General features: G+C 29.0%; 1 protein-coding gene across 1 annotated transcript in view; it reads right to left on the bottom strand.

Annotated features, from left to right (window-relative positions):
* The window catches only part of Rbp (RIMS binding protein), a 453,814-nt gene that overhangs the window by 182,144 nt on the left and 255,694 nt on the right, over positions 1-15,976 (bottom strand). Inside the window, exons 16-18 of the mRNA XM_075364347.1 lie at positions 10,933-11,123; positions 5,543-5,786; positions 3,576-3,707 (exon numbers count right to left, since the gene is read on the bottom strand). Coding sequence (XP_075220462.1) covers positions 3,576-3,707; positions 5,543-5,786; positions 10,933-11,123 — 567 coding nt within the window. The remainder of the gene's footprint in view (positions 1-3,575; positions 3,708-5,542; positions 5,787-10,932; positions 11,124-15,976) is intronic.

Below are 15,976 nucleotides of genomic sequence, written 5' to 3'. Positions count from 1 at the left end.
GGTAAGGTAACCAATTCCATTGGGAAAATGGGTTGCTAACCAAAATGGCATTTATGAAGCTGATAATTTGGTCTACAATTTTCCTATAACTGGAATATTTGTGTCTATGTCCTTAACCTGATGGTTCTGTAATTCTTGGAAAATCTCAGGAAGTTAAAATAAACTGTTCAAATCTATTAGTAAATTAGATCATAATAACAGTATACAAGAAGAAAAAATCCAGTTTTGTCTTAGCAATCCCCTCCCCTACAGAGTTTTATCGTAGGCTCAATAACTCACATGAAGGAACAGATACAGGAAGTAAAATGATTAAAAAGAACAAAATAAAGAAAATTAAAAATTATTATCATTATTTGGGCATGACCCATTATAAAGTGCTAGATTTAGATTGGAATGATGTTGGACAGTCCAGTAGTACAAAGCAGAAGGGGGAGATAAAGAAAAAGCAAATAAAAAATAAGATCTTGTCACCATATGAAAATTCCTCAATAATTTCAAAATAGCTCATCCATTAAAAAAAAACTTGCCAGAAATTTATAACTACAGTAATATTTAGTTATGATAGACATTAATTTTACTCTTGAAGAAATAAAAAAAGACCTTGTAGTTATCTGAGAAACCTCACTGCTTTTGAGGTTAATTCAAGTTACAGTTCTGAAATATTACTATCAAAGGATTGAAAACAAATAATAAACAGAAATTTTCAGTTAAGCATTCTTTATTAATGCAAATAAACTGTTTTATCATCAGATCATCAGGTATAAATGTTAAATCTGATGATATGAAGCTTTCATTTCAATAAATCATAATAATTACAGCAAATAAGAATAGATTATTCAATGAAAAAAAAATTATAACAAAGTACAGAGTGCATGTGTTTTATTAAGTAAATTCTGAATAAATAAATAAGTCATGCACAACATATTTTTTTTTGTAATTTTCATGTGAAATGAAAAATTCTTGGAAATTAATATTTAAAACGGTACTTGTTTGTTATCGCACTGCCACTATTTTGACTTTTTTTAATGCAACTTCTTTGTCAAAAAACAACGTATTAAATGTAATATTACAATGTATTAAATAGAAAATATGTCTTAGAGCGAGTGAAGCAAGCATAGGTTAATTATTTAGATTATGTTGACTCTGTGTACTGACGGATCGTATGTACATCAACACTAACTTCGTCTAATCAACGTTAAATATGTATATTATGTGCTATTTAATGTTAATTACACGAGGTTAGATGGCGTAGGTTGATATACGTACAATTCAGCAGTTGATATGTTGAGTCAACATATCTAGTGTTATAATTTTTATTTTTCATTGAAAAATGAAAAATTTTTCTACCTTAAATAAACATTATTATTAATTTTCTCATGAAATCTGAAGAAGTTGCATGAAAAAAGTGACGGTATGATAACAAGTCCATTTAAAACAAATATGACTTAAGTTTCATCAGATTTTTGTAACATGTTTAAAAAAATTAGAGTTTTTGAGAAGCAAATATTAAAAACTGTTTGGTTAATCTATGGTAATATAATTTTAAGAATTTTTAGCCTTTAACACTGCTCTTAATTATGCTGATGTTCACTCTAAAATCTTACAAAGGATATCTATTAATATAAAATATTTTTCAAAGTATACTACAAAAAATATAAGGATTTATATGTAACATCTAAATATTTAAACAATAATTTAAATTAACTGATGTCTAACAAAAGTTAAATATCATCTATGAATACTCACTAATTTTACACAAAGGTTTAGAAATTTTCTCCTTCTGCCTTAAGTCTACTTAGGAATCCAACAATTCTGATCAATAGAAAATGGATTAAAAGCTGTCAGGTTATCATTTAGAAACATTTAATTTAAAACTACAACTTACCTTTAGATTTTATTTGATACTTAAACAACTATCAAATTAAAAGTAATTGTATAACCATAAAACACGAATGAAAACATGCGAATGTACTCTACACACATGTAAATTAAACATAATCTAATCTTAAAAATGGCATATTTTAATGAAAATTAAATATAATGAAGTGATTATTAAGAAAACCAACAGCTGCATTGAATCTATACTGGAATATACTCAAAATTATTATGTTAAAATAGGTTTAGGAAAAATAATTATATTATTCCTATTAATTGGATGGATAATAAAAAACAAACTTTTAAACACAAAAAGGAGTTTATACAGCATAGCGATGAATATTTTGTTTTATGTATTATATTGGTAATTACAGTATGTAATTGTTAAGATCGTATACAAATTTGCTTTGAAAGGATTTTTGTCCATAATGACTGGCAGTAAACACAACTAGATAAAGTGAAAGATGAACAGCATAAATTTTAAAAATATATCACTTTTTTCTTCCATAAATGTATATTATTTTGGATAGCCTTTAACAGCAGCTACCATTGTTGTAATGTAGTTCTTGCTGAACTCGATGGATATTTTAGCTGGATTGAGAAAACATATGCAATATTTAAAAACAATCAAAAAGTGTAATGGATTTGAACAGAGTACAAATAGTACAACACATTGGTTTTGTATGTATTTGAAGTACATTTCTCATGTTGTTTAAGCATGTTAAAAGGAGGTTCTTTTCGGTGAATGTACGAAATATCTGGATTGTTATTAATATTATTATATCAGTAATTCTTCTTTACAATGATTGGCAAGTATCGATTCTGCATTATTGTGAACTGCCTTTATATATTCACTGTATCTTTATATTTGTGTCCAATTGGTTAAATGTAGAATTGTGTCCAATAAGAGTAGTTTGCATACTATTTGAATATTTTTTTCGTTTGGTGAATGTTTTGTTAGTGATACTTTTGTTTTGATTTTTATTCTAAAGATTGTAATGTTTTATAGTTTGCTTATAAAATTTATACAATTTTAACTACATATGTCTTATGAATGAAATACTCTAAATACTCTTAGAAATTATTTTAGCTCAATTCACAATGCTACAGCATTAGTCACTAAGAAAGACTATTTGTATGTAGCTGAATACATTTTGATGTTGAAAGTAAAATTTAATTAAATTTTGAATTTGGTTTTGGTTTTTCTTAAAAATAACAAATTTTGTAATAAATATTTGCTGTGAAACCTATCTGAAAGAAGATTATAACCAAAAATTTTACAGATTTATAAAAATAATTTGATGGTGAAATTTGTTAATATTTATTATAGGACAACAAAAATTAAGTCATGTGAACAAATGTGCTTTATTAAAAGATTAATACCTCACAAATTAAATTTATATTTGCAAAATACTCATATATATATATATATATATATATATATATATAAAATTTTTTTCTTTAGCAAACTAACAATATTCTAAAACACACAAAGATAAAATATGGAATCTCACATACAAAAAATCACAGATTAGCACGCTGTTACAGCAGTACATGTATACATAGATTGACTTCCTTCAGTACTAACACACACAAACTTTTACTCACGTATACATTTCTATAGTCCACCAAGCACCATTAAATCTTTCTACTTAAACACATTTATTTAATGTACCGACATAATTACACACATGACGTACCTTTAGGAAGGGTTCGGAAGTCTATATGGCAGGAGTACCGTTCGACAGGTATACTAGACTTTTCATCAAAGTGCGGTGCTCTGATGTTTTTTGCTCTGACCGTAACTCTATAGACAGTATTTGGTGCAAGGCCTAAGAAATACAAAATATCAAAAAGCATATGGCAAATCCTTGACTGAACACACATAAATCAACAGAAGGCAAATTTGGTGAATATAATGTCAAAAAGTGAATTGTAAACTGTGAATCTTTGAATTTATAATATAAAAAAGCATATATGAATTTTATTTCAGGTAAGTTAATAAATTAAAAATTTGGTTTATTAATAAAATGGCTTGCAATTGTAAAAACATCACAAACTTTTATTGTAACATCATTGTACTATCTGGAACAATAGCAAAATATTTATATAAACAGGAATTACTTAAATGATCAAATCTTTAAGTAAAACATGATAATAATTGAGAAAATTTTAAAACTGACATAGCTCAGTCCATACTTTACTTTACTTATTTTTACTTTCTTTTACAGATTTATTCTAACTAGATACAAAGCAGTCATCTAAATTTACTCCTCTGTAAACATGTAACTGCATCTTCTTCTGTACTTTTAACTTTTTTGTTTTGTTTAATATTTTAATCGTTATGCTTTGGGCAACTTTTTCTTTATGTTCCTTTTAATGTTATTTCCTCTTTCAAAACTCAAACACATTTTTATAAGTTGATTAAAATTTGCATGTCCAACACTGTTTTACCTTTGCATTATCCACTTTTTTCAACAATTATCTGTTCAATACTTAATGTTAATTCTTTGTTTCATTTTTTCTTCTTTTTTATCATGAAAATCTTTGGTAAAAAAAATAATCACCAACATTACCCATATCCTTTTCTGATTTCTCTTTTATTTCATTAACAGTGAACTGTAGGTCACAAGTGCCAACTGACAATTATTTAAGATCATTTTAATTAAAGCCAACTTCCTTCATCAACAAATATTAAATTTTAATGATCTTTCTAACATAATAATATAATCCACTTCCATACAATCATTGCATTAGGAAAGAAACAGAATGATCTGTTTACCAACCAACAATTTTGAGAAAAAGAGTTGATGGCAAATTCTGTTTTCAAACAATATTGGCCACAGAATATTCAGTACAACTTCAATATAACCTTAATAAAATGTTATACATTTTTGTGCACGCGCACTCGTGCACATGTGAGTATTAGTAATTGCTTAACATTATTAGTAATAAAGCCATTGTAATATAATATCACAATTGCTTATTTCTAGAAAATAATTTATTTAATAAAATTATTTATATAAATTGTATTATTTAAATTTCCACATCAGCCTTGAAGTGCCAGTGATCTAGTGATCGCAATATCAGTGTGTACATGAAAGAGTGCAAAATATCATTGCTATCACAAGTTAATTAAAAGCAATAGTGATATATGACTCAAGAAAAGAAATTTGAATTTAAAAAAAAGGCATCCCATACTTTTGTAAATTTGTAAACACATATATACAGGCATATATGTGTTCAACATTACAGTAACATTTTTTCAGTTTTCATGTTTAATAGCAGAATGTATTCTAAAACTGTAAGACTTTGTACTATTCATCATATCAATAAAGTATCCCCCCTTCATTTGATAACATTTTTTATGTCTGATTTAATGAAAGAGGACGTAGAATTCAAAAAATATAAATATGTAATTATTCATTTTTCAGTTAATGGAATTTATTTATTTTCATTTTCATAAATAAATTTAATTTGCCAACATTCAATTACATTTTGTATTTGCTAAACAATACCATTTCACCAATAAACAAAAAAAATTAACAAAATAACATTCCAGTGCATTAAACTTGTTACATTGAAGTGTTGAAATTAATTCTTCAAAAAGAATGCTGATAGTTACAAGGCTTACTGATTATTGTCTACTCGTAAGTGAAATCTTTACCTGTGATTGTATGTCGATAGACGCCTGGTTTGACAGTTCTTAATTCAACATTGTTCACACAGACAGTATGCTGGAAATTACTATTGCTAGGAAGCCAGGAAATTACTGCAGATGTTGCAGTCACTCTAGTTGCTTTCACCTGAGATGGTCCCAGTGGTACATCTTTCCCAATCACCATTGTACATGCTGCATCTCTTGATGTTCTTCGATTCACTGTCACAGATCGAACACTGATTCTGTGAGGCTGTAATTACAAAAGTTTGTATTTAATAAAAGCAAAATAAACAGTCTGTTACAATGAGTACCTATCCTATTAAGAAGCCACAACACTAATAAAATATTCATTATAAAATGAGAAAAAGATAGAATCAACATTATTTTATTTGTAAAAATATTGTTTATATAAGAAAAATACCATAAAAACTCTTAATATGGCAATATTTTATTGCATTTCCACTATCATGAAATGTGAAGAGTTTTACACTTTGCAATTACTAAACTTGCAAAAAAATTATTATATTATCTAAAACTTTATTTGCTGAACAATTTCAGTATGGTTGAAACAGAATGCAAGAAACATTCAAATACAGAGTAACACAATCGAGTTAAACAATAAATAAACAAATAAACTAATGCATTAACAACTGTTATAACAAAAGAACAATGAATTTAATGAAACGACAACAAATTAAGTTTAAACCATTACTTTGTTTTTTTTTTTTATACAGATACTCATAGAACTGTATTCTAACTACTCACTGGTACTATAAAACTGACAGAACAGCCAGTCATATGACTTGCTTTTAAAACACTTAATCCTGATTGGTCTTACAGCACAGGAAAATTTTTGAAGAGTTTTATTTCAAATATTTACTTGCTACTTCAAGTGATATTCATTCTAACAGATAGTACTTGTATAGCCAGTATATTTTTCTTGATCCGTGTTCATGAATTTTGTATATTTGGTCGTTTTCATTTTTAAATGTAAGGAAATGTGTACTAAATATATTAGTTAATAGTAATCATTACTTCAAAATAAATAAAGAGAGGATTTACATATTCAGTTTGATCTCTGATAAATATTCTGTATGAGTTTCTTTTTGACAAAGCAGTATTTCTTTCATATGGTAGTTATGTTTTGAGATATAACCTTGTGTATTAAGAGGAAAACAGGACTTTAGTTTTTAAAGAATTTATTTTATTAACCTTTTTACTCAAGCTTCTAATATGTGGGTTTTCAACTGGAACTATTTAAAATTCAGAATCTTCATAATATAAATCTAGAATATTCGCAAATTCTAACATTTTCTTAAGCCAAACTTTATTACATGGGCTTTATTGATTATAAATCATTGTAACGATATGTTTATCAATCTTTTTACTTTTTCTAAACTTGAATGCATGAAAATCAATGTAGTATCCATTTACATAATGGTATAAAATAACAAAGGCCTTTTGATCATTAATCATTATGAAAAAAATATAAATGGACCGATGGACTCAATATGGGTTCAACTGTTTTGCAGTTACAACTATCAACAAGTCAGAACATTCGCCATCAAATATAGACTTGTTGCCATTTTACGAGGATATAATTAAAAAAAGCTTCAGTATATGATGTTTCAGTGCCATATGAGACTAAACTTTTAAGTACTAAACATGAAATATAGCATTAAAAGCTAATGTTAAGTTATACAGTGTTAAAGTAATATAATTTTCATTTGGATACTTAACTAAACAATCTTAGGCCTTAGTAGTTTATTTGCTAGGATGATATTCAAAGTGATTTCATGAAATTACCTCATATTTTATTACAAAACTATATTGTTTGATTGCACAATTGTGAAATATAGGTATGAAATGTTTTGTGAAAATATAGGTACAAGGAAATGACTGCTTGGTTCTGTTTTGTAACTCTTCATACAAACAAAAACGTTAAATACAATAATTTTATTGTTCATATGCAAATTTAAGTTTCATGGGTAATTTGTCAATGTACCAGTGGAACTTAGACTATTTTTTAGATTAAACTTAATTTTAGATTAAACTACTTTTAGAAAAAACTTAACTATTTTTTTAGATTCTGAATATTTTTTAATTCTGTCAGAGATGACAAAAAACATTCAAGTATAGAAATTAATGGAGCTTACAACTGCATCATAGTTCATAATTTTTTACAATTTCAGAAAATATAACATAACCAATTTCAGTACATCTATTGGCTATAACTAGCTTTTGTTCTAACCTCAATTACTTTCTTTTATAGTGAAATCAATCTTATTTGTCAACAACTCTTCCATGTACTTTGTCAATAGCTGTTATTTGCCATCTCTTATGTCAACAGATATAAAGCATTATCATCAGAAGAAGTGTAAAATATTTTTATTACATCTACTACATGGAAAATGAGGTCCAAAAATTAATTGTGGGTATAAAATCGTTAAAGGAATAAATTCTATAATTAATATTACCTGTATCTAATCATGATCATGTTGGCAATGAGATCAGTACAGAGTATAATATTAGATTTAAATGCTTCAATCTAGATAGTTGAAGCCCCAGCTTCTTCATAGTAACCAACTGATGATTTTTATAGTGACAGTATATACAGCCTTGATAGCCTAACACAAATCTCAGAAATATTAGTCAATACCATCAGGAGCAAACTTTATCACATCAGATTCTCTGCCTTCTTTAAGGATAAAAGATCCACTATTTTTAAAATGTGAGCAATTGTATGAATCATCCAGTTTATAACCATCAGAGATTTACAAATCTACTCGAGGACTTGAGAAACAGTGTTCATTCCAACAAATAATATTGGGAGTTATAATCCTGCAAAATTCTTCTAGCAGTATTAAATGATCCTTAAGATATTGTATGCCAAATTAAACTATCAGAAATGCATTCTGCAATGATTTCATCTGTGTTCTAGATTGCTTTTATTTTTACAATCCATACATTTATTATTTTTACATATAAAAAAGAAATCTTGTTTGATATGTTCCTTATTTGAAATCCCTCTTTGTACCAATTTCATATTAATAGTTTCAAAAAAAATCTGAATACACCTCCTGTAAAGAACTATCACTTAAGAATGTGGGAACTGGTGACCTGAGAGTTCAAGCTGGTTGCAGCTTTTCAAGTAATACATATGCCACATACCACACTTACATCAAAAACACAAATAATTATACATTATTCAATAAATAAAATATTCTTTCATACCACAAAATCAAACCTAACACTAACATAAAACAAGAATGGATGTAATTCTCCAAAATTAGAGTTAGGAATCTCAAATGAGATAAATTTCTTTACATGTACCCTGCCTTTAAGTTGATTCTCCACTGATTATGTTAAGTGATTCAAAGAAAATATCACTACCCCAATTCATCTGGATTGATACAATTCCAACACCATGACAGACAGACAGAAAAAAGAGAGACAAAGAGTAATTCACCTTAACCAAAAATAATTCAAATTACAAAGGCTCACTTATATATGTGCGCGTGCAAACACACAAAAAATAGGCATATAGGTAATGTTATACATTGACGCAGGTGGGTAAGAACCTGCCATACATGAAATTAAGTCATCTCATCAGATTATTTTTAAAAAAAAGTTATTTTTAATATTGGGATTTGTTTTGACAAGATTTGTCAGTGAAAATAGAGACTATTATGAAAACACAATAAAAAATCTATGAAATGCTTCAACTTTAAACAGTGTGACAACAGATATATTTTGCAGGAATTAACATTCATTTCTGATACTAGAAGTGATGGCAACTAATCTGGTGGAACAGGGATGGGGATACTTGCAAAATAAATAACATTGGACTATAATATACACCTCATCCAAATTCAAGTGTTTAAAAATAAAAAAATGAAAGAAAAAAGATAAGGCAATGATACTGTTTTTGTGAGATCTTTAAAGAAGATAGATAATGTATAGTTCTATGAATTAATTTCTAACAAAGGAGTTTTCTTGGTAAATAAGTGTAGACATAGTGATGGAAAGAAAGACAATAGATAAAACAATTTTAATATATCAGATAATAAAAAATAATTCTGACAGTAAATTATAAATGATGCATAATAGGGTAAACAAAGAGAGCAGTCCTGGAGAAAAGAAATTTACTAGTAAAAGTCATGGATTTTTGACCTGAAATTAATTTCTCTAAAAATATTGTTTGAGAATCAAGAGCTTCATATTGCAGCCTAAGCTAATTGAAAATAAAGGATTCCAAGCAACAGTTAATTGCATTCTTCATTAAGTTATTGTTTCATTGTATCTAAAGCAAATAAAAGATCTAAGTGAAAGTAAAATTCTAACAAAATCCACATTTAACATATTCTGCAAATTATCAAAATATTTATGATAGCTCAGGAATTTTTTAAAAGTGTCCAATTTTCTGCTGATGTAGTTCTGGCTGTTAGTAGTTAATGTTACTTGAAATTATTCAAAAATTGGAAAAACATAAAACTGTAATAGATACAATTGAAGCATAGTATTTATTACAAGATGTTAAAATGAAAGCAGAATTATATTGTTGGAAATAAATACTTTTTAAGTAAGTCATGGAAAATAAAGTTGTTTGTAATAAAAGAGTTTGAAATTTATATAACTTTTGTAATAAATATAATTTTTATTATTTATGTATAAGTAATAGAAATCAATTTTGAGAAAAACAGTAATTCACTGATATATATAATGAATGTAAAAATATGTTGGTCATTAAGAATTCTCTTGTCAAGGTAACTGTCTCAAATGTTTTGAGTCATTTTTTAAACATTCTTGCTAGGTGAAAAAGGATTATTTCTTCATTAATGACTTAAAAGTTACATTATTAGTTATATTTATAACACTGGAAGAAGTAAGAATGACTACAGCACATTTATATTGTCATATGACAACATAAAATGAATGAAAATTTTAACATCCCCAAGATAAAAAAAATAAACTAATTTTAATTCAGAAAGAATAATTTAAGTTTCATATAAAAAAAAGAGAATTCTATTTCAAATAATTAAATCATGAAGCTTTCCAATTCAAATATGAAAAGTGTGCAGTAGAACTATTAACTTACAGTGGTAACTCTATTATTAAAATGTAGTGATGAAAATATTAACCTACTGGAAGATACACCATAAAAGTTTTCATATAACTGTAGGGCAGCCATCATAGATTTACTGCAATAAAATATAAAAAGCAGCTGTTATCCCATAACTATCAATCCAGCACTTAATAGAATTTTACATAATTATGAAGCATCAACTAAATTCTAATTTTACTTCTTTTTTTTTTTTTTTTGTTAAATATGAGTATTATTTAATCATAAACATAAACACCCATTACTATTGACTATTAAAAAAATTACATCTTACCCGGGTCGAATCAACACCTTCAACAAGCGCTCTGGTACGTTCTGTTGCCTTCACAGTCACTTTGAGAACTCCATCCACATAAACATGATAGCAGTCAATTGGAGGGGAAGAACTTGAATCAGGAGGATTCCAGCCGATCAGGATGCTCTTGTTCAGCTGCCTCTCCAAGGTCAATTGTTTCGGGGCTGGTACTAGCAGCGAGAAGAACACGTCTGACCACCAGAAATTTGGACTAAGCTAACAGAGCTAGTGCTAAACATACACATACATACAACATACACACACACAAACACACAACACAAAATCACTCACAGAACACATACACACACACACACACACACACACACATACAATAATTTCAACTACAGAACAGCAAATCTGCTGCCTTTACTCACTTTCAACCTTACTTTCATCGTGCACAACTAATTTATAATAAATTGATTTAAAATATCTACAACCACAGAGCTCTGTATGTTCAGCACTATCAAAATTCTACTTTTTAAGGAAAATCACAACCCATTTAGCACAAGTCAATAGTTAAAAAATCGCTTTAAATATTAAAGTAAAAGATAAATGTGAGAAAAAATATCTTGCGCAGCTGGACTGACAATCATAATAAATCTGATAACATAACATTCATAACTTAATTAAAAGAGATCAATTTTATCCAATGTTAAGACTATCATACAACTGGAAAAAATTTTAAAATGTACTGAAACATATGAAATTTCTATACCGATTATGTTTATAGAGTTGTTTTATTGTATATCAACGTAAAATGCAATATATGCTGTAATTTCATACTTATTTTATTATCTTTTTAATTATTTATTTAACTGTACATTAATATAAATTATATCTAGCTGGATATGTCATCCTTCAAAAACACTAGAGACCCTCATTTTATAAAAAATTTAATGCACTTTTAAAACACAGATTTAATTTGGAGAAGAATTTTGAATATTCTTAACAAATCTGAAATTTATTTTCATCTAACTAAATATCAGCAAAAAAAAAATTGGGAAATTTTATTTAATATTTTCTGCAAACTGAAATAACAGTATTTTAGACAATATTTTTTTGTTTTCATGTAAAACTAATCAAAATTATCTGGTAGTAGAAAAAACCTTAATGTGAAAAAATTAACAAAATAACAAATTTGTAATGTATTCGAAATAAAGATTCACACTAAACATTTTACAAACTTTTTCTCAAAATTACTTGTATTACTTGTAAGTTTTGATATCAAAATATTTTCTCTGTAACACACAGTAAATTACATAAAGGATATTAACACCAAAATTCTGAATTAATGTTGAATCCCTTAGCTAAAATTTCTATCAGATACATAGATTAGCAGAATAGACAGATGGGGAATTGACAATCGTTTAAGTTGTCATAACGGTTTTAATAAACCAATATGACAATTAGAATCTTACTTTTCTAATGTGTTACACGAAATTAAAACTATTAAAATAAATTTTATGAATTTTTACTATTAAAAATTATGTAGAGCTTTTAAAGTGCTAGGTTTACAGACTAGGTTCACAAAGCAACATACTTCTATTTTCTTTTTAATGATACAAATCAACTCAATATTATGTTTAATTACTCTGTTAACTACACTTAGAGCAGCTTTTACAGTTCTAGTAGCTGTACCTTTTGGAAAAAATTCAAATTGTAAATTTTGCTTTCTATACAAAATGTAAATGAACATGGATGATGTTTATTTTCTTATTTATATTTTTTAAAGCCTATTAAATTATTTTTACATTTTGCATTCACTTATTTGTAAAGAGAGTTGATTCATCAAGCACATGAGCAGCGTTTAATGGTACTCAAATTTCATGGATGTCAGAAATGATTCTACAGAGAAGAGGCTCTGTAATCCTTGGCCAACTGTGAAGGATTAGGAAAGTTAATGTGCTAATCATGTTTACTCAACATGTCGAAAAAAAATGAATTTATTAGCTTTTACAGGAGATATTATAAACCTCGTATTATATCACCACTTCATACCTTAGATGTGAGAATGACTTCATGTAACCTACGACTTAAGGTTCATGTAACCCAGAGGAGTAAACATAGTAACATTACTATGGATTACTTTTTATAATCGTTCCTCATATTTATCACAGAGAAGACAAGAAAGATACACAAGTAGGCTATCTACCTACAAGTACAAGAACTCAATAAATCCTCTTTAATTTAAATGATAGTTGATTAGTAACCATTAACTTCAAAAGTGATTACTTAAATATCACATTATATAAATGATACAACCAGTCACACACTATCTGATAAGAATAGTCTTCTTTCAGAATACAACTATCAAAATCTGATTACTTTTAAAAGTTGTGAATGAATAGAATCTGACTGATCTAACACTTATTGAAATCTATATCTACTTCTATCAACTGGTTTGAAAGATAGAATCTTTTGTTCTTTTTCTGTAGGAAGATATTTTCCTCATAAAATATTGTGTAACTTAGGGTACCTGGCCTATCACTAATTACTGTTTAGACAGTTACAGTTTTATAATTGCTTGAATAACAACTATTCCCTTTAACAAATACTTGAGGATAGGTTGTAAATTCATTAACGTGTGATATAACAATTCAAATTTATAATCATAAAATTAAAACAGGCATAGGAATGTGGTGATCTCATTTCCCAGTGTTTACATACTGCAAATAGCCAGGCTGAGTGACTCCAAAAGGCTGGGGAACCACAGAAGAAGGTCAACAGCATTGGGAGGCAGAAGACCACAAGGAACTACTGCATTAAAGATCCAACATGGATATTTCCAGGACAATCATGGCATTGACATTCAATGTGAAATTATCCAGAGTTTCTGTTCCCCCAATTAGATCTCTTAGAGGGAATATCTTCAACAGAGTTGATTTAGGAGAAGAGAGACAAGAAAAGTAAATATGTCCACAATTAGATAGCAGCAGGTTCAGAAGAAGAATTTCAAGAAAAATTGGTATATGGAATGTTAGAAGCATGTATGAGTCTGGAGAAATAAATGGTGGAGCAGAGGAAACACATGTTTTTCACTATTGAATAAATTCAGTTGTTTTAATTACAGAAAAAAAATTTTTTCATTAAATAATAATACTTTTATTGCATTTTTGAAATCAACATACCTTAATTAGGTTCAGAAAATAATGTCAGTAAGATGACGTCCTTCTTGTTGGACGCAAATTCGGAGCCTCTCCTCAAAGCTCTTCACAGCTTTCTCCAACATTTCATTCGACATAGCTTCAATTTCTTGAAGAATGGAAATTTTCAGGTCTTTGATATGTGTGGCTTGTTTACATACACTCTTGATTTCAGGTAGCCCCATATAAAAAAGTTGCAAATCAACAGATTGAGAGAGCATGGTACCAAGAAACATCGCTGAATCATGAAATGACATGTTCAGGAAACATTTGTCAAACCACTTCAATCAATGCTCTCACCATGTGAGGTGTGGTACCATCCTATTGAAACCATATTTCTCTCATGTTCACCCAATGTCTTTCCAGTTCTGGACGCAGTAAGTTGTTTGACATGTCAAGTAGCAGACTGATGTCATTGTAATTGTGATTCCCCCTCTTCAAAAAAAGTAAGGACCAACAATTCCTATCATAGAGACACTGCACTACACTGTTGCTTTTGAGCTGTGGAGAGGTTTTTGGTGTAGTTCACGTGGATTCTCCAGCATCCAGTACCGACAGTTCTGTACATTAACATAGCCACCCAGATGGAAACAGGCTTTGTCACTCATCATTATTAGGACATTTGCATCTTCTGTAAGAATTGTGTTCACTATGCAACAAAATTCTTTGCATTGCACAAAATCCCTTTCAGTTAGCTACTGGATGATAATTATTTTGTATGGGTGAAATTTGAGATCTCCATGTAAGACGCGATTAAGCGAACGTCACATACCCAGCACTACAGCCTGTCACCTACCAGATCATTTTGGACGAGCAAATTTTACCCTTCTCACTCTGTCTATATTTTCCAGAGTTCGAACTGAACAGGGAAGTCCAGGTGGTTTTTTCTTCATCACTGATTCAGCACTTCTAAAAGCCTCAACCCATCTGAGTATGGTGTTTTGATCTGGAACTGCAACTCAACATTCGAGATTAAAATTTTGATGGAAAAGATGTTTAACTGTGACCACAGAATCAGTGTTTCTAAAAATAACTGCTCAACAGCAAACACACAATGTTCTAAGCTCCAACACTCTACAGCAACTGAAACTGTGTAGTCTGAGCTGTCCGTCAGAGTTCGCTAAAGGTCAATACCCCTACTTGCCGCTGAGTTCTAGCAGTTTAAAAAACATTTCCTCTGCTCCACCCTTTCCATAATACCATTAAAGAAATGAAGAAATTAAATGCATCCATTCTTGGAATTAGTGAAATGTGTTGGCCAGAGTGTGAAGGATGCAAAGTATATACAGTAAGAATATACAAGTAAGAGGAAGATTATACAGTATATTACTCAGGTGGAAATAACAGGAATCACTGGAATGAAGTGGCATTTGTTGTAAATAGGGTGGTAGAGAATGCAACTTTAGGATTTGTTCCAGTTTCTGACAGAATTATTGTGGTGTATGTTGAGGACTGTCCATTTAATATCATTGTAGTGCAGGTGTATGCACCAACAGTTGAAAAAGTGAGGATGGAGTAATTGAGGAATTTTATATTGATCTTCGGCAACTGATACAGCAGATGGATGGCTGAGAAATTGTAATACAGATTGGCAATCTAAATGACAAGGTGGGATCTGGAAATGAGGGTAAGATTGTTGGTGGTTTCAGTCTTGGGATTAGGAGCAATACGGCCGATCAGTTTGTACAGTTTTTTGAAGAGAATGAACTTTTCATAAAACACCTTTTGTAAGTTACCTAAATGATGATGATATACTTGGAGACCCTCAGGTCAGACAAAGATGGCATGGTGGTGCGAAATTCAGATTGATTACCATCAGACACAGGTTTAGAAATAGTATTAAGTGAATTAAGACGACCCCTGACACAATGTGGCCTCTG

Source organism: Lycorma delicatula, chromosome 4 (assembly GCF_047948215.1).
Source record: "Lycorma delicatula isolate Av1 chromosome 4, ASM4794821v1, whole genome shotgun sequence".
NCBI lineage: Eukaryota > Metazoa > Arthropoda > Insecta > Hemiptera > Fulgoridae > Lycorma > Lycorma delicatula.
The sequence above is the reverse complement of the archived record's forward strand: the minus strand, read 5'-3'. Positions and strand labels throughout refer to the sequence as shown.